Here is a 26,310-nt window from a genome sequence, read left to right as displayed (position 1 = left end):
AAGGCCGCGGCCGCAGCGTCCCCCGCAGGTCCAGCGCCGCAGAGGGGTGCGCGCACGGGGGGCGGCCACTGATGCGTTTTGGGGAGCAGCGCCGTTACAACAGCAGATTTCAACAGACCCACCTTACCTGAGGCAAAATCTGTGCGGCAACCAGTGGTAGCAGTCGCAAAAGAAAAAAGTTGGTTACGTGAATGACATTTCTGCTGGTATTTTTACTTTCCTGGTAGCAAACAGTCTCACCAGTTCAAATATTCAGCCTTGATTACAACTAAAGTTCCTTTTTATTTGATCAGCAATCTGAGTTAAAGCACATTTTAACGATGCCTTTTATATTCAACAAGTCACTGAAAAAACACTACAGAAACTGCACTGCTAAGTCTTAAAAACAATCTCCTCAGTGTCAGTAGTGATGTAAGTAACCCATTTCAAGTTCATACACCTCAGCTGCAAGAGGACCATTTACCAGCACATAAAAATATTTTAAAACCAGTTTGATTTCAAATGTTTAAAAAGTATTGAAACAATTTCTTTATTGTACAAAAAGTGCTTTAATACACACCAAACATTTAAGCAAAGTGTTTAGAAAAAATACATTTCACTATTTCCGTTTTATCAACAATTAAAAAGTAAAAATATTTTTAAAATTTATACAAATTAAAAAAATAAAATCTCTATTGCCTTATTCATCCTTGAGCGCATACATGACATCATCCTGGCTGATATTGAGTCGCACCTGCATGTGAAGATACTTATTACTGGACTCCACCAACAGCAGCCTGCAGGAACCAAGTCTTGAGCAAATTGCCAAAATTTCTGATACTGTAGGACTCTGCATGCCTTCAATTCTACACAACGCTATGTGTTGATGATAGACCTATTAAAAAAAAAAAAGAGAAAATGGCACAGGTCATGTTTACCTCCTGTTGCAATTGAGTAATCTAAGGGGAAAGAGAAGCTTCCTTCCCTCTCCGGCATCTACAGGAGGGAAGGAAAAAAACTCTCCCCAGCCCATTTGATGAAACGCACACATGCTGCTGTTCAGCACAAATTGTTAGGACTTTGTCAAGGAAGCAAAATTCCAAGCTATAGTTTCTTTTTTATATAGCAAAACAATTAGCAACCTACCTTGCCTGCTATTTTCTAACTAAATCAGTTTATGTTACTACTCCTTTCCTCCCCTCTGGACTAGAGCTTATCCAGAAGATTAAGAGCTGGTTTACAATTAATTACATACCAGTTCACTCAGTGATACTCAGGTCCAGTGACTCATAAACACAAGTCACTTGACTACACGAAAGATCACAGCTTTGAAAGGCACAGGAGAATGCACTTGTCACAAATTATGCAGACTAGCAAATCTGTAACAAGAATTAGTTGGGGTCTTCTGCTTTTCTATTTAGAAAAAGCAGAAGAAAACTCTTTTGGTGTTAAAAGGAAAACTAAGAGGAAAGTGTAACAAATCAGTCTAACAAAATACTCTTTCAATTTCAAGAACCCATCACCCAGTGTATCCATGGAACCAACTGATGCAGATGTTCAAGAGACAGTAACGAAAAAACAATTTAAATGCTTACTTACAAATCTGTAGAACCAGATAAAACTAGCAGGTTATTTTATATATAAATACATAGTTCTAAACATTTTTATAAGTATTAGGTATTTTATAACTTATTTTGTAAGTATTTATAAGCTTTCATACTATGAATCATGAAGTGGACTCTGCAGTCTTCACAGCTCTGCTGGTGTGAAGTATTTTATGGGTGTTCTAAAAAACTGAAGCTACTAGTGATGTATCTGCCTCTGTTGAAAAAGACAGTGATACAGAAGTTGGAATCTGCTTTCAGTTTTCCTCCTTGAATTATGGTGTCTGGCATTTTCAGATTCTCTTATTTTTCCTGTTATAAAGCATGTTAGGTGGAGTCACAGAATATTTTCAGATGCAGGCCAAAAAAATCCCTTTGTGATCTAGATTAACATTCATACAACAGCAGGTGTTTCCAATCATATTTAGTACCATTGGAAAACAGGCAGTAGCATTCCATTAGGCTTTACACCTGGCCTGGGCAGCCATGCCCCAATTTACCCTGCCATTATATCTTCTTCCATCATATTTCAAGAATGAAACCCTCAACTACTTAAGTATTTACACTACTGCCTGATAATTTTGATAGTGCCCCCCTCTTTAAGAGGAAAAAAAAAAAAACCCATACCCCAAAACATGAACATACCTGTTGAACTGTTGCCTCCTCAACTCCTGCCCTGCGAAACTCTGCTAAAATGGCTTTCAAAAAGATTTGTTCATGCAGTGAGGCATTTCTGAATATCAAAACAAAAACAGACAAAATTCAATCTGCAAAGTTTAGAATTTATGAAGTGTCAGGAAGAAGCCTGGAAGGGAAATTGTTTGATAACCATATACTTAAATGCAGGGTATTTTTCTCCCCAAGAGGGGTAGTTTATGTCAACTAGCCATTATATTACAGCCTGCAATTCCAGCACCATGATACACTGCATTTCACCTCACCTCTCTTTCAGTGTATCCAAACACAACATTTAATTCCATGTCATACCTGCTCTGTTGTCGTGTGTTATGGTCAACTGACATTTGTGTATTAACAAATTTAACATTGAGGTTTCCAGGCCCAAGCAGCACAGTAAAAGCAGTAATTACATATCCAGCAAAATACTGTATTTGCAACCCTTAGTCCCCCCTTCCCTGCTGAAACAGATTCTCTTCCTTTTGACTAGGAACTGGAAAAGCACTTTATCAATTACAGCTTGTGCAGACCACTGAAGGGCAACATAATTCCTCACATGCGTGACCTCAGGAAACCTTCTAGAAGTCCGAACAGAATATGTTAAAGAAAAAAACAGTTCAAAAGAGAAAGTCTTGCATTCTGCTCAGACTTCTGTGGCTGCATCTAAGCAAGAGAAGACAGTGGCACAATGCAAGTGGATACGCAGAGGGGAAGAGTTGACTCCTGAGGACCCAATGCCTACACTATGCACATCTGAGTGGTTTCTCCCTTCAGTCTAGCTCCAAGTCTGGTCTGGTACGCTCAATGATCAGCAGCATTTGGTGGGCTTCTGAGTGTATTCCCAGATTTAGTTCCAAGTGGAAAGAATTCAAATACATGTACTTGGAAAACGATGTTCAGCAAAATCAAATGTACGGTACGGAGGGACAATCAGGAAATTTCAAAAGCCCCCTCCTGAACCGAGCCAACACACTAACAGGGAAACATCCTGTATAAACTCGAACAAGTGACTTCCATGCTTTTGTTTCCCTTGTCTTTAATTCCTATTTTGTACCCCTCTCCCAGCTGTGCTGCAAGGTTCATTTTGTATCATACTTCAGCAGAGCATGATGCATCACATATGCTCCCAAAGTGCTAAGGACAGACTGAATACTTTTGAAAAATAACCCAGCAAAAAAGACACAAAAGCAAAGAAATTCCATTGAGAAATGTTTTTACCTGATTGCATTTATATATGGTGATGAAAACATTTCATCTATGGCTTCTGTTATGTGGGCCATCCTGACTATTTCAGGGGTTCTCTTTTGGCTAGCAAACTCACAGATCTCAGTGGCCCTTCTGCAGATGTCAAGGCAACGCCTTGCATCACCAGACAGTGCTGCAACCTGAAAGTAAACAGGACAGGTTTGTAGCAATATTTTCTACAAGTTGAGAAAAGAGTTTAGCAAGAATCAGACAAAAAACCCCCAACCCAACCTCTGAACAGGAGAGCAATGCTAGTGTGAGCTATGTTATTAGAATCCCAGCTTTCAAATAAAAATCTTATTGACAAAAACCAAACAGAAGCAACCCTCCCACACCCCCACTGTGATCTGGTCATCATAAATTCAAGACTGAACTTTCTTCTATAACCACACAAGTCAGAGGCCAAAAAAAAAAATTTAAAAAAATCAGGAAGTTCAACGTGACCAGTTCAGTTCTACAACAAAAGTTTTCAGAAATGTTATCAAAGACCCTACCACAAGCCAGGCTCATGCAGAGAAAAAAGATGGGGTGAGGGGGCAAAAAACTCCTCAGTTTTTCCATACTCAATAGAATACTGATTTTGAGAGTACACCAGTATTTTTTAGTTGATCTCAAAGAAACATCTGGGATAGCAAACTTACATTTACAAATGCCTGAAAATTTTCAGGTGTCTGAAACTTCTGAAACTAAATACATCTTAAAACCCCTCTTGTGGTTTACAATTTTAATAAAGCTATGAACATTCACTAGATATAGTATTGGCCTAGTTTTCCCAGTAGATACTGATAACATATGAAAGCCCTAGAACTCAGCTGGAGTTAAAAATGAGAAACCCTTTAGAAAGCCTAATTGTGAGTTATTGTTCTAGATTTTCTAAAGAAAAATGATACTAGACAAACACTGTAGATTATTCAGTCTGCAAAATCGTCACTACTCTTCTTACAAAAAGGTGGTTCCTTCATAAACAAATGCTTATACTTACTTCTGACATATGTACAAGTACTCTTTTTCTAATCCTACAATGATGCTTAGCAGAAAAAGTTTAAGTGTATACTGGTCAAAACATGTTCAGACGTAATTTTAATAGATTATTTTAATGTATAATTGCTACATAAGACATTAAATAATGCATACATCGTAATTTGAGAAGCTACTGATCCCTAATGCATTATCTATTTTTTGTACAACTGAGCATTAAGACTGGCGATAGAACAGGTACTACCTATTATGCCAAGGCTTTAAACATCTTCAGAAAGAAAATGAATATGGATATCTCCACTGCCACACTATTTTTTTTTCAAGATTATCCAATGACTCACGTTATGCCAAACACCGAAGCTGACATCTTATCATTATGCATTATCACGACTCTTCTTGTCATGCCTCCAGCTCCTGGAATATACTGCTGCCTTCTCAAAGTAGGTGGAAAAACCAAGGACACTGCTTTAGCAATGTCCCCTGTGCAAATACCCTATGTACCTTACAGAGAGCATAACATATGATCCACTACTTGCACCCCATTTGTCTCCAATACACAACACATAACCAAGTCTGAAAAATCTCACAAAATTCTCCCCCGTTGCCACCCACACTCTTTACCCTAGGGCAACAACAAAGGACATGTATCTGTATTGTGCTTACCTTTCTAGAAACCAGCTGAATGGCATCCTCTTCAAATGCCTTCATGCCTTTCAGTCTGGATGAAATAATTTGCTGTAACTGTTTGTAGGTGTAGGGCTGAAAGGACATTCTGGTAAGGCCCTGTAAGTAAATAATACAATACAGTAAGAAGCATTTGTAGTGCCTGAAAACTCTCAGCTGCTAAAGCAGAGCCTGTATAGTTTTGTTTTCTCTAGTAGAAGCAATCTCTTTCATATCCTTCCCTTCCAAGTGATATGCTTTAATCAACCCTACCACTTCCTATTTGTGAAATAAACATGCAAAGCCACAGTTTTGTAGATAAGTGAGGACCACTGGCTGGACCTCCCTACTGAAAGGCCCGAGGAGCACGTGCTGCTGCTATTAGAATTCAAGTTTCTCTTACAAAACTTGTAAACAAATCAGAGCCACCTAATACAACAATCTTTTGATAAAAAATAAAGTGTAAACGGTTTTAAATATAGTAACAGCAGAAGCTATGAAAAAATATTCACCTCTCCTTCAGCAAATCTGTATACAGATATACATTCATACTATTGATTTCACATTAGCAATCAGCCAAGAATTAAAAATCCTCTTCTGGCTCAAGCTGATAAAAACTGCTTTCAGCTGGACAATCTATGTTATAGATGATGCACTGCCTTTCATATTCTACAGGAGGCCTGAGGTTTGCATTTCTTATGCAAAATTCTTCTCTCTTGTGACTACATGGACTCAGCTGATCTGCAGGTTTAGCGGGCGGGGGAAAGCAATTCACACACTGTAGAACTATTTCTGAGTCACAGAAGGATGGAGGCACAGAGCACTGTTTTTGCAAATCGCTTTTCAGAGCAGTGGTTAAGAGATGACCTAGGAAAATGTATTCAACACAAGTGTAAAGCACATCCAACTTTCTGTCCAAAGGTATCCAACAAAGCAAATCTACCAGCTGATGATGGCAAACAGAGAAGTAACTAGGTGCCTGAAATGAAAGGGGAAAGGAAGGGAAACCAGAAGATAATTCCTCTGAACTCCAGAGTAAGCAGTTTAACCATGAAGCATGGCATTTGATTATCCAAATCTTAATATATTTAAAAAGACATCTGCATTCTTAATTTATTCTTACAAGAACACAACATACTTACACAGCATAAAATTTGATTAGCAAGATGGCTCCTAAACTGCCTTTGCTAAGATTTGTGTGTCCATTATCTGCCCTCTGGAGAGGGAATTATAAAAGTATTGTTTAACCTCTAACGTAACCAGTCCTACCTTTCTCCTGGATTACTTTTGATTGCCTGCAGTATTTAATTTGTTCTTATTTTATAGCATAGCAACAAAACTGCTAGGACATACCAGTCTGCTAGACACTCTGTTCATCATTATTCTTTCTGGCAAGTCCATGGTGTTAGCAATGGCCAAGATGATTAACTTCGAGTGCTTTTGAGTTGGCCAGTCAAATAAATTATACATCACATTCTGTTTCCGGGTCCACAGAAGATCAAGCTGCAGGTAGAAAGAGAAGAATAGACTGAAAAAGAATAGCCTTGTAGTTCCAATATCTGATGGGGGTTTGAAAGTGCTACCTCTAACACAGAAGACTTCTTACGTGACTCTGAACAAGCTGTCTCTGTTGTATTTCCTTTATCCATCTACTAATAGGACTACATTTTCAGAATCAGAGCGCTAATCTCTTTTGGAAAAGCAGTCCTACTACATGCTCAAATAGTATTAATCACAGTAGACTGATTAAACAGCTGGAGTTTTTAAACACTACTGTGATGTTAATGCTATGTCTAACAAGATTAAAAGACCCTCCATGTGAGAATGTGAATTAGCCTACAGCAAAAAATCAGTGTGCATTTGTTTATTACTGAACGTACCACATTCGAAGAGTTTCAAAACTGGATATGACTTATTTCATTCAGAGTTTTCTCACTGGAAAAGCAGCAGCTTCCAGACAAAACACAGGTGAATTCTATGGTATTTAGGACTTGACAGAACAATTCATTCCATGACTTGGACCAAAACGTAAAACCAACATGAAATCCAAGGCAGAGAACAATAACGCAACAGATACTTGCCCATTTAAATTTAGTTTCCTAAATAAGGCTAAGAGGAACTATTTGTGTGTCTTCTCTCGTAAGTCTATTCCTTTTAGGTCACATATGATATCCAAGCATGTATAATTTGTCTTTTTCTATCCTCCAAAAACTCATTTATGACACTTCAAGGAAAGGGAACAAAGGAATCTTTGTCTCACCTCATCCACTACCAGCACTGTGGTCTTCCTCTTTGGTCCAGGAGTATTGAACAGTTTTGCCAACAGTACTGCAGCATGGGTTGCTGTCACCTTCTGACCTGTCAGTAACTGGACAAGGATTAAAACAATGTTGTGGGTTAATCAACCAAAACCCTGGAAATAGGAAGTTTAACTCCTATTTGGTTTTAACTTTTCTCTAACGATCAACAAGCATCTGGAATATTTTTCCCTGGGGGGGAATAAAAAAAGAAAAAGTAGCTCATAAGACACTCAGGTCTTATATGTCCATACAGAACAGAAACAAAAGAATACCTCACGAAAATGAAAGGCCATTAGAATTTCAATGCAATATGTCTTAAATATAGATTCATTAAGAGATACTGAACCCAGTCTCAAGAGGAGTCTAAACCTAGCATACCTCAAAAGGTGTCTCTGAATGCAAAACACTTGCTGAAAACTTAAGGCAGTTGATTACTGAAGTCAGTCAGCCTGACTTCAGCAATCTTGAAATCCCAATAAAATATTAATGAATCATCAGCAGGATCTAGAACTGAATAATTTATTCAACTCTAAGCTAAACAAATACCTTCAGCAAGAACTGCTTCTGCAATAGGCTATGGGGAAAGAGAGATGAGCTGACTGTATGTTACCTCTTCCCTTGCAGGTCTAAATACACACAGAAATTAAAGCAGGACATTTCAAAATTACACTATATATGCTAAATCAATTGTTCAACACAGTTCAGAGTCAAGCCATAAAGTAAAATGGAGATTGCATTTGAAAATTTTATTTGTTCTCCAGAATCCCTCAAAACCTGAGATTTCATAATTATTAAAGAAGCCAGAACATGACAATAATGTATAATCTATACTTGTTTCGTGTTTCCAATTCAGTCAGGACAGTCTGAATCAGTGACACAAAGCAGCTAGACCACAGAGGATCCTGTTTCTACAGCTCTGGAACTGGACATCCAATATACCACAGACTTCAGTTTGTTGTGGTGGAACTGGCACACTTACTGTACCCAGGTATTTAACCATATCTTCTTCATCTGTTGGGGCCTTCCTGTCCCTGTTCCTTCTCTATAAACTCTCCTATGACAGTGAGGTAACTGAACACTCCAGAATTTACTGCAGTCATGCAAAGAAACATAAGCAAACTGGAGCCTGAGACTGCAGTTTGAGATGCAGCAATCAGAAGAGCAGCAGCGGCCTAGCCAGGATGCTTGGGTCATAGCTGAGGCAGAAGGGATCAGAGAAATAACTTGTTCATTTGACTACATGCTCCCCTGAAGGATAGTTAACTGGGCTAGCTTGAAGAGTTCAGGGCTCACAGGGGGCAACAAATTTTACTTGCAAAGGCCTATTCTTTATTAATTTTAAAATTTTATGCTGAACAGGATAGGAATGAAGAGTGTTAAGATACATGAACATTACCATGAAAATAAGGCAATTGTCATGAAGCCTTTCACTATGCTAAAGAAACACAGCAACCTGGCTGTAACAAATCCCTCAGCAAGACACTGTCTTATGCTGGTTTGAGGAAAGGATGCAAATATGTAAATTTAACTCCCAACTATAAGGATAACGATATCATAACAATCTATGTCACCTCCTGCTCAGATAGATGTCAAACTTAAATGGAGCAGAAGTTTATAAGAAAATGGAATTTTCTTCAGGAAACCATCAGTTCATTTCCAAGTCACTGGCTTAAAGTTAGCCTAGACTGACAAAAGTCTTGCACAGTTAGTGTCTAATGCCTTTGGGTGATCTTAATCCAGTCCTCAGGAGGTTAACTCACATCCATATTAAACACAAGCACAGTCACTAGTTCCAGATGAGATACTGCAGGCTAGTTTATCATAGAAATCTGAAATACAGTACTGCTGACAGAGATGGTCTCTTCTTAGCTGGACTGTTATGACAGACCAATTAACAGTTAAGACCCCTTTAGTAATTATTCTACTGCTACACTGACTTCCAGAGTTGTCATCTCAGTAACTTTTTAAGCATACATGTGCAGAAAGTTATAGAAGGGGAAAATATAAAAAGAATCTGGTTAAATTTTTTTTTAAAACCTGAGTGGATACAATAAATCAGGCTATCTCCCAGCCACTGCCCTTATGCAGCTGAAAGCAAAATAGTTTAAGAAGCTGGCTGTGACCTTCAGCTAATTATTTTTTAACCTGCTCCAAGATATGAGCATACAGTCTCTTGGAGGGACTACTTGTAAGTATTGATATGGTATGTGTCTTGAATACTGTTAACACATCAAGGATCTGATGGTAAAGCCTAAGTAAGATCTCCTCTTTCAAACCAGAGAGCCACTGAAGAGGCTTTACTTACTTCTAGTATCTGCACGTAAGCTTGGTGAGGGTCAGTCAGCTTCATGCCATTGATCTCTACAAACTGGAATGATGGTAGGTCATCATTTTCTGCAGCTTGCTGAAGACAGCTAATTACTTCGTGAACAGTTGCAGTTTTACCTGTTCCAGGCACTCCAGAAATGTACATGCACCTACAAAAGGAGAGCACCTTTTCAACAGACTGAGCAAAATAACACTCTTAGCATTAATGAGCTGGAATTCCTGAGCTCCGAGACCAACCTTAAATCCTAATCCTCTGCCACTTCAGGCAATTCTCTATATTTCAATTACTTTATTTGCAAACTGGGACACATAACACATTGGAGGTTCATGAGGATTTTTATTATTACTGAAGCAATTAACACCTAAAAATACTTCATAAATGTAATTTAGCTCTTTTACAAATGAAATAAAAAAGGTTTCCCAGACATCTAAACTTGACTAGTTATATTTTGGTCTTTAATTTCAATCTACACAATAAATGACCCCACATTATTTATATGCACAACCCTTCTTAAGGAAGCAAAATACTAGGAAAATTCAGCTGGGAACTTTCATTCAGCCAAACGATGATAACATGAAATAAAAAGTAGTGTTGATTGTCTGACTACTGTTATGCCATAGGTAGATGTGATCTCACAGTCTCACCAACAAACTCACCCTCCTGTACCATCAATAAGTTTGCTTTCCACAAAGTTATAGATATCCTGGAATTCTTCCTCACGGCAAGGCAGAGATTCTGGGATGGCAGAAACATGCAGCCTTTTGATTAAGAAAAGAAAAAGAAAATCGAAATCTGAGGTTTCGAGGTTTGCGTTTTTGCAGTTCTACCTGAAGATCCTGCTAAGGAAAACACATTGCTAGATGCTCCACTTTTCACAGTTGTGTGTAGTTTTTCAAATCTCTCTCACATACTTTTAAGTCTGAACACCAACATAAAATAGCCTAGTCTCTATATATGTGCTTTTAAGAGTGCTGAACAGTCATCTTCATAAACAAACAGCATAAATACACAGCAAGAGAGATCTACCTGGTTTAATTCACAAAAAAATTTTAAGTCAGCGTAGAGGCAGGATAAAACAGGGGAGACCACTTATAGAAAACTGAAAACAACTAAAACTCAGTCCTGAGACTATAACTGAAACAAATAGTCAGTCCTGAATGCTTTTTTTTTTTCACTGTGAAGATCTACAATGACAGCTGTAAAGCTTTTTCATGCATCAAAATGAGACAAATATTGTACCTTTATAATCTGACAGGATCTTTGTTTTTCTAATGTTGCACAGAATAAAGACAGATTCTTAACTCTGAAAAACTTAGCATGAACTGGTTATAATTAAAATTGTAAAAGTGGTAAATACTACTAGTATTTGTAAATATAGTATTGTACTGTAAACTCATAAATGCTCTTCTATTATCAAAAGACCATGCATTTTTACTAAATTTATTCAATATGGTCAAGATGACATTTCTTTATTTCAGCATAGCCTCCTGCTATGCATACCTGATGTAAAAAAGAAGTTTTCCTCCCCTGAGCACATGTTACCTTAATCTGGCTTCTTCTAGTATACTGGCTGGTTTCTGTGGTGCATGGTTGCGCCTGGGAATTTCAGGAGTTGCATTCCGGGGTGTCTTGGGTGTTCCTGGTAAAGGCTGCAAAGAAAAGTTACAACCTCAAGCAGATTTTCTACATACAGCAACTTCTATTCACACAGGTTTCCCAAGCATTACTTCTTTTAACTGTCTGAAGAATTTTTTAATTGTTAAGGCTTTACTGAAGTGCTGTGGTACAAAGTGATCAGGTTATTAAGAAACAGCAAGCAATTAGAAATCGATCTATCTGAATTTCACTGTCCAAACAAAAAAGTCATATGTGATCTTCATTATTCTTCTTTGTTGTGTTTACAAGGATTTCTGTGTTACGACATTCCATAAACACAGTAAAAATTAGCCACTGACAGTATGCACCTGGCTATGGTGCCAAATACAGTCTTAATGAGTTTGGCCTAAGATCCATGTAGCCTGGTATTCCATCTCCATCAGCAGCCAGGACACTACGCAAAACTGCTGGCCACACTCTTTGGTGCAGCCATGAACACTGTAGAGCATCCCTTCTGCGTTCATAACCATCTGCACGTTGGTAAGCTTTCAAGAATTAGAACTCTACTGACAAGCACAAAGTTGGTCTTATGACTTTCTGATATATATATAGCCTGCACTCAGTAAAGACTGTACAGAAATAGAACTGAAATGTCTGTGGGCAGCTTACAATAAAAGTAAAAATGGTGGCCATAAACGGCTTCATCAGTTTGTCCCGCTCCAGCCCAATCCAACATTTTCCCTGTTTAGGCTGGAGTTTTCTAATCAACATTCACAATACACAAGTGTTTTATACATTACCTACTCATACCAAAGATCATATGAATCAAGGTAATTAAAAGCTAAGGGTTCAGATACTTAACTTGGGTACATAGGCATCAAGCATTCAAATCATTGGCTCAGAAATAATAAAATCCATACTTTTATATGGAACCTTACAGTTTTCTTCGGAGTCTTAGCAGGAGTGTGAACTGAAGATTTCCTTGAAGATTTTGGGGTGCTCAATATTCTGCTTGATTTAGTTTTCTTTTCTGGTGTGCACAGCACATCCTCCTCCTCCTCACTACTTGAAGAGTAAGAGCTGTCTGAGCCAGACAGAAAATCCTCTTCCTGGTTCAACTCTAATGCATTTAATATGCTAGGAGAAACAGAAGTTACATGAGTTTTAAAAAATAGATAACAGTACAAAGAATAATTTGTACATTTTCAGCTTTTTCTATAGTTACTGTAATCAGCAAGCCAACATATCTTCCACCTGAGCTGTTAACTTTCCATGGCTAATATACTGCTTTAAAGGAAGTCGATTTTCTGATGAACACCACAAGTTGGCTTTATGTTTCTGAATATAAGACTCTTTTCTCTCACACTGCAATTAAGGTGTACTTTGAGAACAATCTGCATTTCAATATTAAGCTAAACAAACTCTCAAGTCTTCAAGCTATCACTAGCAATCTGAGTAAGATATCATGCACGCAAAAGTTTACCTGACTTGCTCTGCAATACGAGTGTTTGTTTTCTGTACACATATTCTACGAGAACAAGGGCTCAGTACAGGGCTCTGACTATGCCGTTTCTGATATCCAGTTAAACTGTAAAGAAAGAACACAAAGTTATTTGTATTTCCTTTTTGCATCACACTTGTAAAGGAGAGAAGGCCTTTCAAACTTCAGGCTCAGTTGTTATGGCTGTCAATCCAGCATGAATTCTTGTTTACAGTTATTCACAGATTGGCTATGGCATGGATACTGGCAGCACAATTTCCCCTCTCTTGCACTCTCCACTTCAAGGAAAGCAAAACCCCACAAAATATTTACTGTAGTTCATTCATGGTCTTTACTATAAAAATCTTTACAGTACAATGTAATTATTTCTATAAAGCTTTGAGAACAAGTCGAGGCAAGCCAAGTCTAAAGAGAGACCGTGAGTCCAGACAAGTCAGAGCTGTTAGCTGACCTGTGACGCTGTGGCAACAGCAACTGCACTAGTATTAGTTCAAAACCGAGATGTCTGACTCCGGGCCTATCAACTTTGTTTCCTGATGCACCCTCAGCTGGCAACAGCAATTATTTCACATTGACTGACAGCTGCTGCACATTTACAGCCTTCCCTCACTTCCCCTGTGACACACATACATCAGCGAAGAGCACTGAATAGATGCTGATAGAGTTGAATTGGCAGCCAAATTATTTTGGAAATACAACACCATCAAACTGAAGGGACAGGGGCTCAAAACAGCAGTGGTTTTTAGCTTGGTTGTGGGGTTTTGGTTGTTTGTTTTCTGTTTGGTTTTTTTATTAGAGAAAACAAATCCGATTTTCTTTAGGCATCTGTGATCTACACTCTGGAGTAGATTTTTATATTTGTCTTTTGAGACACCTTGGTTGTCTTCTTGGGCACTTCATCCCCACCACTGAAACACTTTACCGTTAATACAACTTTCCTATTATGGTTACAATGAGATGAATCCCTTTATTTGTGGACAGTTCTCAGAGTTGTTTCAGATCTATAAATATCACTGAAATGCCATTACCTTATCATAGATAAGTAAGGAGGTTTTTTCCTATGCAGTAAGTGACAAAAACGTGGTGCAGATCCACTAAGTGTTGCACCCACATTTTTAATCTTTGAAAGAAGGAACATGACTGGTTTGTGGCTTCTTACAACATTTTATACAATAAAGTCTGATCCATTCTCTCCCTGCCCCCGCTTAATGCCATTTTAAAGGCTGCACGAAGACACACTTAAACAACTACACTTAGATTTTGGAATTCTTTTCTACATAAAAATTAGCATGAAAGTATACATACAATTATCATGAGAACTCTCACGAGGACAATCACATCCCTTTCTAGAGTTGAGCATATCTCAATAGTTGTCACAAGTAGGGCACATTTGAGCCTGTGTGACAAATACAGTGACTGCAGGGAAACAAATTTTTATCCATGATAGTGAATACAAACCATAACAATCAATACGGCTTCAATTCCCTTTCATAGCAGCCTACAATTCCCGTTTCCAACCTCTTCTCTCTGTTCTTGTAACCACAAACTGCTAGTGTCCATCTTTAAAGTCAACTCCTCTTATGATCTCCCCAACCATTCATTCATTCACCTCCAAGTAACACACTTTCCAGAGCTTCACCACTGTGCACTTTTAACTATTTAGGCTATTCCCCCCTTCTCTCAGCGATCTCAACAGGCAAAACATGGTACACAGAGACTTCACCTGCTTTTCTCTCCAGAAGTCTTTCGTATATGTGCTTTAAGAGAACTACATACAAATAGAAATCCCATGCAAAAATAATTATAAAAAGGCTATCACTTACGATATAGTGTCATCTTTCATATTGAGATTCTTGGCTTTCTCATTGGAATTGCTGACCTTACTATGGGGGGATAATCGTACTGTATCCTTAAACCTCTGCCATTGCTCTGCACTATCAAGCACTGACTTTGACTTGTCATTGGCACAAGGCATTTTTGGTGGAGACCCTAAAATGCCAGTGAATTTCACTTTTCTTTTAGTAGCTGATGGTTCTAATGGTGCTACAGCATCACAGAGATCATCCAGAAGTTCCAAAACTTCAGATCCCAGGAGCCTGCTTTTAGGAGATCTTACGGGACCTAGGGATCAAGAAGAAAATGAACTTTTGTCAGGCTTTAATATGGCTGAATTGGTTAACTTTCAGAAGACATGGTACAACTGGCTCAATTGCTGTCATTTAAGTGAAAGGAGATGGCATTACACTCCAGGAACAAGGACTAGAAGGCATACACTTCCTCTAAAGAGATCACTAAATAGAATAAAAACCGATCTTTTCCAGTTTTCTAACACTCCTCCATCACTTACAACTTTACTCAGGCTCCAGTTTGAAAATATTGCATGTTACACAGGATCAGATATGCTTATTCAGCCAGCCCAACGTAAACGTTCTAGCACACCGTTAGAAGATTCAAGAAAGTGAGACGTTCTGAGGTCAAGTTAGGCTGATTGGTAGCATTTCAGCCAACAAGCACTTTAATTTAGATTTACCAGTTAAAAATAAAACATCTACAACAGCAACTGGATATAAGCAGCCAAATAACAGATGTAAGACAAACAACTGACGTGCCTAAAAGGCTTGGGCTAACCCCAAAGCCTGAATAACGTTAACTAAGAATACTGATGTTGAGTATTACCATTGTTTGAACTACCCAAAATGAAGAGGCACAAAACATACTACATTCAAAACTACTGAATGAACAGAATATCGCCATATACATACTGTTTAACTGTAACTTCTTCCTTGCTGTTGGAGTTTTGATGCCATTAGCCACTCTTTGTGAATGTCTCTCCTTAGCAAGGGAGGACTTGGAAGCAGAATGTTTTGATTCTATTCCCAACTCAACATTTTTTGGTTTTGTGGTGCTCCAAACAACATTCTCTGTCTCTTTTTTCAGAGGGGAAATAATGTCTGAAGGAATAAATGAGTTTGAAGAGTTTGGGATGCCACCTTCTTTCTTCCTAGCTTCTTTCAGTTTAGAGAATGTGTCAGGGGACAAAGCCTTAAAGCATTTCCCATCCCAAGACTGTTTTACATAGAAGGTTTGTTCCTTGTTTAACGTAACAGGTAGTTCCTCCCCAAGACGTAGTGGTATTACCTGTAAAAACAGAAAACACCGAAACACATGCACCTTAACATTTACTGTTAATTTAGCATTCAACAATTTCCTATTCACAGATCTTATTATTGGAACTCATGCAGTCCTTCATTACAGAGGGGAACACCTTCAACCTACATTCACAATAGCGTAAGTTTATTGCACTACAGGACTCCCATTCATATTACTTCTTTCCACACAAACCTCCAAATGTGCTGGCTGCTGACAACCAAAGTCATTTTGGGGTGGAAGACAGAATATCAGCAGTTTTCAACTACCCTATCCTATGTTAACTGCATTAACAAATACACATCACACATTTAGTTTGGGAGGGACTAAAGTAGCTGCACTGTTCTACTATGCTTTTCAAATTATTCCTGTTTCCTTTTTCCCTTTATGTGTAGAGGCGTTGCAGTACATACCATGATGCTTTTAATAATGGTCTCCACAGCTATATCAGTGTCATAACCAGGAACTTGATCAAAAAACACCTCTTGGGGAAAAATCTCTCTTTTAAGCAGTTTCCGTTTATTCTGAGGTATCTCTGTAATGTGAGAAAACCACTGCACAACTGCATGCTTCTGCTGAGCACCTGTAACAATGAAAAAAAGTCAACGAACACTAAGAATTTTATTGTATCACAAATAGTTATTACCAGATCTCAGTGACTTTAGCTGAAATGCCAAAAGTAGAAATCCTCCCTGGACTCAAGTGAGAAAGCATTTGTTAAGAGATTACAATTCCTATTTTCTAAGTTAAATTAAAATGTTTGAGTTGAGACTCTTAAGGACTAAGATAACACCTCCATCGGGTCTCAATCACAGAATACCTGGAAACCAGCTCCAGACCACCAGTTCAGTATCACAGATGAAGAAGTTCCCTATTTGCATAGATACGATCAGATCGAACCCCACTAACCAAAAGCAGTGACACAAAAGGAGAACCGAGAAATTTCAGAACTCTATTTGTAATGCCAATATTATTTTAGAAGTCAGAAATGTATTTATTCACTGCTTAACAAACCAGAGAATCCTGCTGTTGATATATCTAGGAGAAAGTCTGAATATACACGACAAGTGTATAGGGAGTTAAAAGAAACATTTGGAACATACTAAAATTGAATATTAAGTTACTCTCTACATTTTAAGGTGTTCTTTTTTGAATGAAAACAAAGTCACATATCTTTATTAAATTTGTCAAAGATATATAACAAAAGAAAAGATCTTGTTTTCAAGGCAGTTTCATGGGTTTCATTACAGCATGAAAAGAGCATTGTTTGGTCACAATAAATGTGCATTAGTGAAAATAAGGTGGAGCAATACATATTTACGTTTAAAAAAGAAGTAAAGAGATTAAAAAATCCTCAAAACATTACAATGGCCCAAACAACAAAAGCTGTTCAAAGACATCAGGCATAGCTAATGATAGTTTCTAACTCATTAGTCTTTGCATTGCTCACCTTACATCGTTTATCTTTTCGTATCTATCTTTATTTATAAACCAGTAGTTCTACAATGGACAGAGGTAATGAGCCCCATTTATTCAGCCTTGTATTGCTAAATTATAGAATCACAGAATTGTTTGGGTTGGAAGGGACCTTAAAGATCACCTAGTTCCAAGCCCCCTGCCATGGGCAGGGACACCTTCCACTAGACCATGTTGCTCAGAATTACTTGATGTCTAACAAGATGCAAGTTCCAGGGTGCTGTGGTGCTCTTGCTCCATTTGGATTCTCCAATTTCTAAATAAAGTATAAGCTCACGCTATCTTCCTCAAGGACAATTTATTTTAAAATTAGACAATTAAGCAAAAAGATTCTACAAATTTAATGTCTTTAAGCTCTCTGTTTATCTATCAAATTTAGTTGAAATTAGCCATCAGCCCCAAATATTTGAGGAGCATGTCAATACAGATGCAGTAATTACCAATGCCTAATTTCCTTAATAAATGAGGCCAGAGATATAGTATTAATGCTAACTACGTCCCCATGAAATAGGTAACTGTAAAACATTTTAAGATTTCTCAGATAGGAAATAAATTTTTATTTCTCTTACCATCTTCATATAAATCCAGGAGTTGTGCCACAAAAGGTTGATCTGCATTCTCCCCTTCTACTAAAATAAAGTTACCAAGCTGTATACAGGTTTCTGTCCCGCTTCTTTCTGATCTAATAAGGATTCCCCTAGAAAAATGATACACACATGCAGATTAACAGGATTTCAGATTCATTACAATTCATATATCATTAAAGCTTATGGCCTGTCAATTTTACAGCTAGTTACTCTCTTATTTTGCAAACCTTACGATTTAATTTCCTGATTAAAAGCTTTCATATATATTTCAATTGGAGAGTTAAGTGTCCTGAGGGCAACTGAACACCATGCAGCTGTTCACCCAACCCTTCCACACCACCACCCTGCCCCATCACAAGCACTGTGACAGAGAAAAAGAGCAAAAGGCTGTGGAATCAGAGATAAGGACAGAGGGAGGGTGGCCCACCCATTATGGTTATGGGCAAAATATAAACTTGTTAGGGGAAGAAAAAAAAACAAAACACTTTGATTCAAACACTAATAAAACCAACACTTAACAAGAGTGTGACAGTGAGAAACATTACCACACCTTAAAAACACCTTCCCCCTACCCCTCCCTTCCTCCTGCTCTGCTCCCAGTCTCTCTACCTCCTCCCCACAGTGACACAGTGGGCAGAGAATGGGGGAGTGCAGTCATTGTAGTTGCCACTTCTTCCTCCTCAGGAAGCAGGGGGATGGACTCTGCACATTCTTCCTCTGCTCTACATGGTTCCCCTCTCATGGGAGTCAGTCCTTCATTAACTTTCTCTGGTGTGCATTCTTCCCACAGGCTGTAGCTGTTCCCATCCTGCTCCAGTGTGGGTCACCCCCACATGCTGCAGTCCTCCCAGCACCAGACCACAACAACAAGGGCTTCTGCTTGCCTCAGAGTCCTGGCCATTTTCAGGCTCAGCCACCTGCTCCAGTGTGGGGTCCTCAAGAGGCCAATCTCTGCACCACCGTGGGCCCCCAGGGGTGGCAACCCTGCCATCTCACCACAGGCTGCAGGGGGTGGTGCACCTTCCCACCTTCCTTCTACTGACCAGGGTGTTCTCATAGGTGTCCTCCTTGTATCTCATCCTCACAAGTCCCAACCCCCTCTCAGGTTCCTATTCTTAATTATCACAGAGGAACAGCCACTGTCACTAATTGACTCAGCCTTAGTAAGAGGCAGGTCCAACTTGGAGCTGGGGGAGCTTCTAGAAGCTTCTCACAGGGGCCACTGCTGTCGCCCCCTCCCCACTACCAAAGACGCCACCCCACAAACCCAGCACATTTAGTTAAATGTTTTTGTTTATGCATCATACAATTTATAATTCGAGAGTTCTGTCACGTTTCTGTTATGAGCACACAGTGATGCTCAAAACCTCACTCATACTCTCACTGATGGCTACGTTGACCTAAACAATGTCAAAAAGGTTAAGAAGTCTTCATTGATTAAGTTCCACTGAGCAAGCCAGAAATAAGTGTTACTTACTTGTACTGGGAAGTCCTCAGTTTTCTGTCTGAGTTCACAGGTTTTCCATACCAGGAGTAGGTAATTTTGGTTTGCTGCCGGGTATTCATGATTCCCAAAGAAAAGCTAAAACAAATAAACATTTTTTTAAAATTACTGTTTAAAAGTAAAAGCAGGGAAAGACTTAAGATGGCCAGATACACAGAAACGCCAGCAACTCTTTCAGTGTGTGTGAAGAACACGGCACGCATCGGTCGATTCAGCAAAGTCTACCTTCCCCAAAGCCTCCAGACGCCTCTCCCTGAGGGAGGAGGAAAAAAGGAAGATATTTAACAAGGGATTTCATCAATTCCCTTTTTTCAAGTCCAGTGCTTAACTAACACACTTGACAAACTTGCGATTCCCTTGTTACTGGCTACTTTGCTTCTTCACAGAGAAGGTTATCAGCTATTCTCTTACTACCAAGCCCTCCCGCTACCCCGAGCTGTGCTGGAGGCCGGCGCGGCCCCGGCCGACCACCCGCCGCCATGGCCGGCCGCTCTACGGCTTTGGTTTCCGTCCAGACCTCATAGCGACCAGGCGGAGGAGACCGCCACGAACGTTTCGCTTGCACTCAATTTTTGTGTTAGTTTGTTGGGGTTTTTTTTCCCCCTAAACGAGAACTTTCTCTCTGGAAGCAGGCCACGGGGCACAGGAAAATGCCCCCCACCCCCCTCAGCCGGTCGGTTTAGCCGAGGCAGCGGAGAGCTCAGGCAGGGCTCCGCCTCAGGGAGGCCGCTCTCCACCCCGGGCTTCTGCGCGGCTGCCAGGCGGCCCACGGGGTCGCGGCGTGGGCAGGGTCGGACACAAAGAGGGACACAGCTCGGCGCCCCGCCACCCTCCGGAGCCCCCGTAACCCGCCGCCCCCCGCAGGGCCAGGCCCACTCACCGCAGCGCCCCAGCGAGCCCCACGCGCGGCGCCCACGACGCAGCACTAGGATAGAACTTCGCGCCAAAGCCCACCGGCGGCCCCGCCCCCTCGACCGCGCGCGCACAGGGCGGGGAGCGGGGCGGAAAGAGGCCGCGCAGCAGCCGCCGCCATGTTTGCGCCTGGCGCCCCGAAGCCGCGGGCGGAAGGGATGTTATAGCCCGAAGTTAAGATGGCGGCCGCCGGCGGCGGCGCCCCGGAAGCGGAAGTGGGTGGCGCCCCTCACGGAAGGGGAGCGGGGCGGCCTGCCGCGGAGTCGGGGGGAGCCGCGTAGCGGCAGCCATGGCGAACCGGACGGTGAAGGACGCGCACAGCATCCACGGCACCAACCCGCAGTACCTGGTGGAGAAGATCATCCGCACCCGCATCTATGAGTCCAAGTACTGGAAGGAGGAGTGCTTCGGCCTGACGGGTATGGCGGGGCGGGCCGGGGCGGGAGGGGGCTCGGCGGGGAGCCCGCGCTGACGGTCCGTCCCTCTCGTAGCCGAGCTGGTGGTGGACAAGGCCATGGAGCTGAAGTACGTGGGGGGCGTCTATGGCGGGAACATTAAGCCTACGCCCTTCTTGTGCTTGACGCTGAAGATGCTGCAGATCCAGCCCGAGAAGGACATTATCGTAGAGTTCATAAAAAACGAGGACTTCAAGTAAGTTGGTAGCTTGATTTTTATCTTCTTTGGTTATCGTACTGAATGAAACTCTCCAAAACAGCCAGGGAAACCACAGTGCAGGGTTTAGCTTTTAGCAGGCTTTGATAAACTCTTCTGAAAAAGAACAACCTTCCTCTTGCTTTCAAGACCTCTCCTTGTCAGTTGGGCTGTTGGAATGGCTTGCCTTTGTGGCATGTGCTCTCTGTGATAACACCTCCACCTGAACTATTTAGAATGACGTGTATTAAGGGAGCGGTATTAATCTACTTTTTCTTTAGTAATTTTTTTGTTTGTGATAATGCAGTTCCTGCATGCATGAACAAGCCATACTGAGATTATGCATGTATATTTGTGTGTATATAGTGTATATATGAGTGCCTGAAGGAGAAAGTCTAAACAGTCATGTATTCTATTTATTTTATGTACTGATTTTCCTCACAAACTTATGGGAAAAACTCTTCTTTTATCTAAATTTCCAGCAACGCAAAAAGACCAGATATGTGAAATGGTTTACTTTTCAGGTATGTCCGAATGCTTGGTGCATTGTACATGAGGTTGACAGGCACTGCCATTGACTGCTACAAGTATCTTGAACCACTGTACAACGACTATCGCAAAATAAAAAGTCAGAACAGAAATGGGGGTAAGCACTCTTAGTTGTAGTTTCATAGTACCTTATAGATGAGCTTTTGTGAAAAAACATATCATGGTAGATAAAAGTAAATATTCTGTTTAGTAATATAAGCTTAAAAAATTGTGGCATAGTCATCTTTTTTAAACTTTTCTTATTCATCCTTTGGATAGTCTGTTGCCGGTCGTGCTGACCTGGACAAATGAGAACTCCCTTGCTTATTTTGCTTTCCCCAAGTGCTTGTGTTTTCTCCTGGGCACTGAAGCACAGTTCCATAACTACCAAAGAAATACTGTTTTGAGTGCTAGTTTAAGCCCTCTGAATCTGCTGATCCTAGCTGTGCAGTACTTTCCTTTTTGAAAGATAAGCCTCATGATTTTCTTGGAGAATTTTAGAACTGTTGTTTGTACAGCCCACTGGACAGATTGTCTGAAGTGTTTCATTGTTACTCTAGCATTAATCATATATTTAAATACTGTTTTCCATCCCTCCCCAGAATTTGAACTGATGCATGTGGATGAATTTATTGATGAACTACTCCACGAGGAACGTGTATGCGATATCATTCTGCCTCGATTACAGGTTTGGAAAAGTGGATGGTTATGGAATTCTTAACAGCATCAGATTCGGTAGTTGTATCAGCTACCGGCTTGTTGCACAAAGCCCTTCTGGCACAGAAGATGCCTCCTTAGGTGTTTGTTCTTACATAGGTTATGTAAGATAAAGTTGTAATTTCTCCTAGAAACGGTATGTTCTGGAAGAAGCTGAGCAACTTGAGCCTCGTGTTAGTGCTTTGGAAGAAGATATGGATGATGTAGAATCTAGTGAAGAGGAGGAAGAGGAAGATGAAAAGGTTGGTGAACTATATTGGAAAGGGATGGTTAAAGCTGGTGCTGAGTCACTGCTGAACACTTCATGGTATAAGAAATATTTGAGGGGAGGCACCAGGAGGCTGCAACTCTTATCTCCCCCCTTAACATATTTTCCTGTAAGCTGCTTGTGAGAACATATTAGTGCCTGAAGCAGTTTTCAAGTGCTCTGTTTGTCAAGGTTCTGTCTCCTGAAATTCACAAATCTGGATCTGTTCTGTGTTAAACTTATTTCAGATAAGTGGTTTTGCACACATATGTAACAGAGAGGACTAAAGGTGATGATGGAAGTTATAATGACTGTCAGAGTCAACTCTGCTGAACTTCTTAAGAATCAACAGTATGAGAGGTGGCCGTTGTAATTTCCAGCTGGCAAACTTAGGCAGTACTACTCACTTCTACATATGAAATACTTGAGGATGGGGAAGCCTGATTGCACAACTTACGTAATTTGTATTAATTGTTCAGAAACTTTTACTGATAAAGTCCTTGATGAAACAAGACTTACAGAACCTTCCCCTGCTCCTGTTTCCAGCTGGAACGAGCACCCTCTCCAGACCACCGCAGAAGAGGCTACAGGGACCTTGATAAACCTCGCAGATCTCCAGCTGTGCGATACAGGCGGAGCCGAAGCAGGTCTCCAAGAAGGTGACAAGGCTCTTCTTGAGCAATACTCTTACCTATTGTACTGCAGATGGCTGAAGCAAAGCAAAGAAGTGAAGATGGCAATTCAGCCAGAATCTCTTAACACCTCCCAATTCCTTTAGCCACTTTCTGAAGGAGTTGCAGTGCACAGCCACGGTCAACCCGTCTGCGTGTTTCTCTAGTCTTTCAGTAACTCTTGAACTCGCTGGCCAGCTTTAGCTAAATCTGACAATACAGTGAAGATATTAAGGAGAACCAAGTGCTTTGTTTTCACATGAGCCAGAGGCTTGAGAGAAAATCCTTTTAATTGTTCTTACTGATAATAAGCCAAAAAAAACCCCTCATCACCAACCCCATTTGCTCACTGTGTGGGCCAGTTCAGAAGCATGTACTGCCTCTTGTGCAGGAGGCCAAACACCCTGACCAGGGCCACGGGGGAGTGCAAGGGAAGCCCTGGTGCTATAGAATATGAGAAATTAAACAGCTGGTTCTGCTCATGAGTTTTAGTGACTTTTTCTTTTCTCCCCCAATTACAGGCGAAGCCGCTCTCCAAAGAGAAGAAGGTAGTCCTTTATTCTATTATTTAATCTCAGAATGTGTGCATTTTTTAGTATGGCTATCTTAAAAGCTTCCTTTCTCTCAGTCCATCACCACGCCGGGAGAGGCATCGCAGCAAAAGCCCAAGACGACACCGGAGCAGATCTAGGGAGAGGCGCCACAGATCAAGATCTAAATCTCCAGGTATTTTTGTCATTTACAGATTAACTCTGGCAAGTCTTTACTAGCAGAACATCTGCTGTAAGAAAAATCTGTGTCACAGTATCAAGAAGGTAGTGTAGGTGCTTAATCTCGCTCATAAAACTTCTAGTAAAAGCACAGCTGGAGAACTCCTTTAATACATGCAAAATTACTTTGGAGTATGTTTTTCAAATATTTGCTTGGAGGTTAATTTGCATGCCTAATTAAGGCTAGGGTTGTTCTGGCATTACCTAGGACACTTGGTCACTAGAAGCAGATTGCATTAGCAAAACAAAAAAGAATTCCAGGATGTATGGAAGTAACTGTCACCTTTTTATCTCATAGGACATCATCGTAGTCACAGACACAGAAGTCATTCCAAATCACCTGAAAGGTAAAGGTTTATCCTATTTCTTAAGGGTGTCTGTACTGCTGTCAGTTAATCTTAGGGATAGAAGTTCTTACTGCAATATTGAAATATTTCATACAGTACCTCCCTCAGTGTTGTCACACTGTCCACATTTGACCACAGAAAACACTTATTGCTAGGAATCACCTTGGTCTTTCAAACCAATTACTAGTGCTGTGTCCTATGGCCTTTTTTCTATTGCAGGTCTAAAAAAAGTCACAAGAAGAGTCGGCGAGGGAATGAGTAACAAGCTAAATCCAGCACACAACTTAAGGACCTTGAACTGCAGTCTAATACTGTCTTGTTTGCTTTACGGGACAGGTGGATATGTACTGGCTGCTTTAGCAGTCCCTTTCTTTAATCCTTCTCCTCCTGTACAAGTCTTGTTAGGGTTTTTTTTAATTAAAAGAAAGCTAAGAATACTTTTTATGCAGTTGGTTACTTATCCTCATGATAGAACTTGTTTTTAAGTTTTCTCAAGACCTGTAAAAACTAGTGAAGAGCAATAAAAAAGGGGGTTTTGTCTTTAAAGGCTCCTTCTGTTTCTTTCATAATACTTTGTTTGGATGTCCCCTAGCTGAAGCTGCCTTCATGCTCAAATCAGGGCATTGTTTTGACAAACAGCCACTGCATTCAGTTGCTAAAGTGATAGAATGTTTGAGTTACAAACACTGAAGACCTATCACCCTGAGTATCTCAAGTCTCCAGCACAGGAAAGGACATAAGACTGTCACAGTCCAGCATGTTTACCAGAAGAACTAACTTAACTCTCCCAACATGGCTGTTACTGGTTCCTTTGTAAGAATCATCCTTAAGTCTAATGACATGCTGCTTCTCATACTACTATCAGACAGTTTAGAAATTTCACTTAATTCTTTTCTGGCAAGAAGTTACTCAGTATATTTAGAAACTGTAAACCACTACACTTTGAGCACAGTTTGTGGCCTAACCACTGACTAGGAACAGAATGACACATTTATGCTCAGCACTACCTTCTCTGCATGAAGTTAGTATTCAGCAAGTCTCTGTTTTTCAAATTAAGAATAATTAAGCTCTTACTCAAGTTACAGTTCTCATCTTAGTACATTTAATTATATATCACAGGAAAGCAGTTGTGTTAAACCCCTTGTGTACCACCCCTTTCCTCCCAGATTTGCTTCAGGAGCAGGGACTGACAGATTTATCTCCTGAACACTGCATTTATGGCTTAAGTATTTTCACATTGCCCAGTGAGTGCTGACAACACAAAGTATGCCGAGTGAATTTATGGAAAGTCCTCTTTAAAATTACTTCATAGCACAGCCTGATTCTTCTAGAGTATTTTCATATTATTTTGTAAAGTTTATGAACAAAAAAGCAGGTGTACTCTCAAGTATTTTATGAGAAAGACAGACTGGCTGTGAGCAGCACATGCAATGACACCAGCATGGCCAAAGCCAGGTTTACTGACCCTTTGACTCATTAAAGCTGCTCATCTTTCATCTCTTCTTTAAAACATACAAATTAAAGCTGGTTTTATTATTATGGTTTCCTAATCTCAGTTAAATGCAAGCATGCATACAAACAGGGAAGAGGAAAAAGTCTTACGTCCTTTTTTTTGCAGTTTTATTTTTCTTTTAAAAAGTTTTTTGGCACTACATAGTTCTGTAAAGAATAGAAGTGACAAATTTTTAAACACGTGAAATCCCCTTCTAATTTTATTTTTTTTTAGAACAATATATATAAAGTCTGAAGCAACCAAAGTATGAATACAGCTAATAGAAAATAAAGAACTTAATTTTAGAAATTCTCTCTCTTTACAGTTTATCAAGATAAAACAAAACACAATTCCCCTTAAAAATAGGGTAATAAAATAGATGAAATTTGTA

The 26,310-nt window shown here is 40.1% G+C and overlaps 2 protein-coding genes across 2 annotated transcripts; one reads left to right on the top strand and one right to left on the bottom strand.

The window, feature by feature from the left end:
• Positions 1–279: 279 nt before the first annotated feature.
• Positions 280–20,598, bottom strand: ORC1 (origin recognition complex subunit 1). The gene is made up of 17 exons (XM_074906202.1): positions 20,465–20,598; positions 19,558–19,662; positions 18,063–18,190; positions 16,431–16,600; positions 15,633–16,008; positions 14,694–14,991; positions 12,853–12,957; positions 12,308–12,506; positions 11,316–11,422; positions 10,430–10,531; positions 9,750–9,921; positions 7,405–7,512; positions 6,498–6,647; positions 5,145–5,264; positions 3,477–3,643; positions 2,229–2,316; positions 280–874 (listed from the first exon to the last, which is right to left on the bottom strand). The coding sequence occupies exons 2-17, from the start codon at positions 19,644–19,646 to the stop codon at positions 680–682; spliced, it is 2,574 nt and encodes an 857-aa protein (XP_074762303.1). The 5' UTR covers positions 19,647–19,662; positions 20,465–20,598; the 3' UTR covers positions 280–679.
• A 119-nt stretch (positions 20,599–20,717) lies between these two features.
• PRPF38A (pre-mRNA processing factor 38A) lies at positions 20,718–24,967 on the top strand. The gene is made up of 10 exons (XM_074906203.1): positions 20,718–20,915; positions 20,988–21,147; positions 21,672–21,793; positions 22,278–22,363; positions 22,524–22,634; positions 23,186–23,298; positions 23,832–23,858; positions 23,939–24,036; positions 24,379–24,427; positions 24,647–24,967. The coding sequence occupies exons 1-10, from the start codon at positions 20,786–20,788 to the stop codon at positions 24,687–24,689; spliced, it is 939 nt and encodes a 312-aa protein (XP_074762304.1). The 5' UTR covers positions 20,718–20,785; the 3' UTR covers positions 24,690–24,967.
• Positions 24,968–26,310: the final 1,343 nt, after the last annotated feature.

The sequence above is a fragment of the Athene noctua genome, chromosome 5 (genome assembly GCF_965140245.1).
Source record: "Athene noctua chromosome 5, bAthNoc1.hap1.1, whole genome shotgun sequence".
NCBI classification, from domain to species: Eukaryota; Metazoa; Chordata; class Aves; order Strigiformes; family Strigidae; genus Athene; species Athene noctua.
The sequence above is the reverse complement of the archived record's forward strand: the minus strand, read 5'-3'. Positions and strand labels throughout refer to the sequence as shown.

Excerpts from the sequence above, each read along its gene's own strand:
- PRPF38A (XM_074906203.1), top strand. The coding sequence starts at position 20,786 with ATGGCGAACCGGACGGTGAAGGACGCGCACAGCATCCACGGCACCAAC. Across the intron at positions 21,794-22,277 it reads AAGTCAGAACAGAAATGGGG|AATTTGAACTGATGCATGTG; the intron begins GTAAGCACTCTT and ends ATCCCTCCCCAG. Across the intron at positions 22,635-23,185 it reads AGGAAGAGGAAGATGAAAAG|CTGGAACGAGCACCCTCTCC; the intron begins GTTGGTGAACTA and ends TCCTGTTTCCAG.
- ORC1 (XM_074906202.1), bottom strand. The coding sequence starts at position 19,646 with ATGAATACCCGGCAGCAAACCAAAATTACCTACTCCTGGTATGGAAAA. Across the intron at positions 16,009-16,430 it reads CCATTATTAAAAGCATCATG|GTAATACCACTACGTCTTGG; the intron begins GTATGTACTGCA and ends CTGTTTTTACAG. Across the intron at positions 5,265-6,497 it reads ACAGAGTGTCTAGCAGACTG|GGCCTTACCAGAATGTCCTT; the intron begins GTATGTCCTAGC and ends ATTTACTTACAG.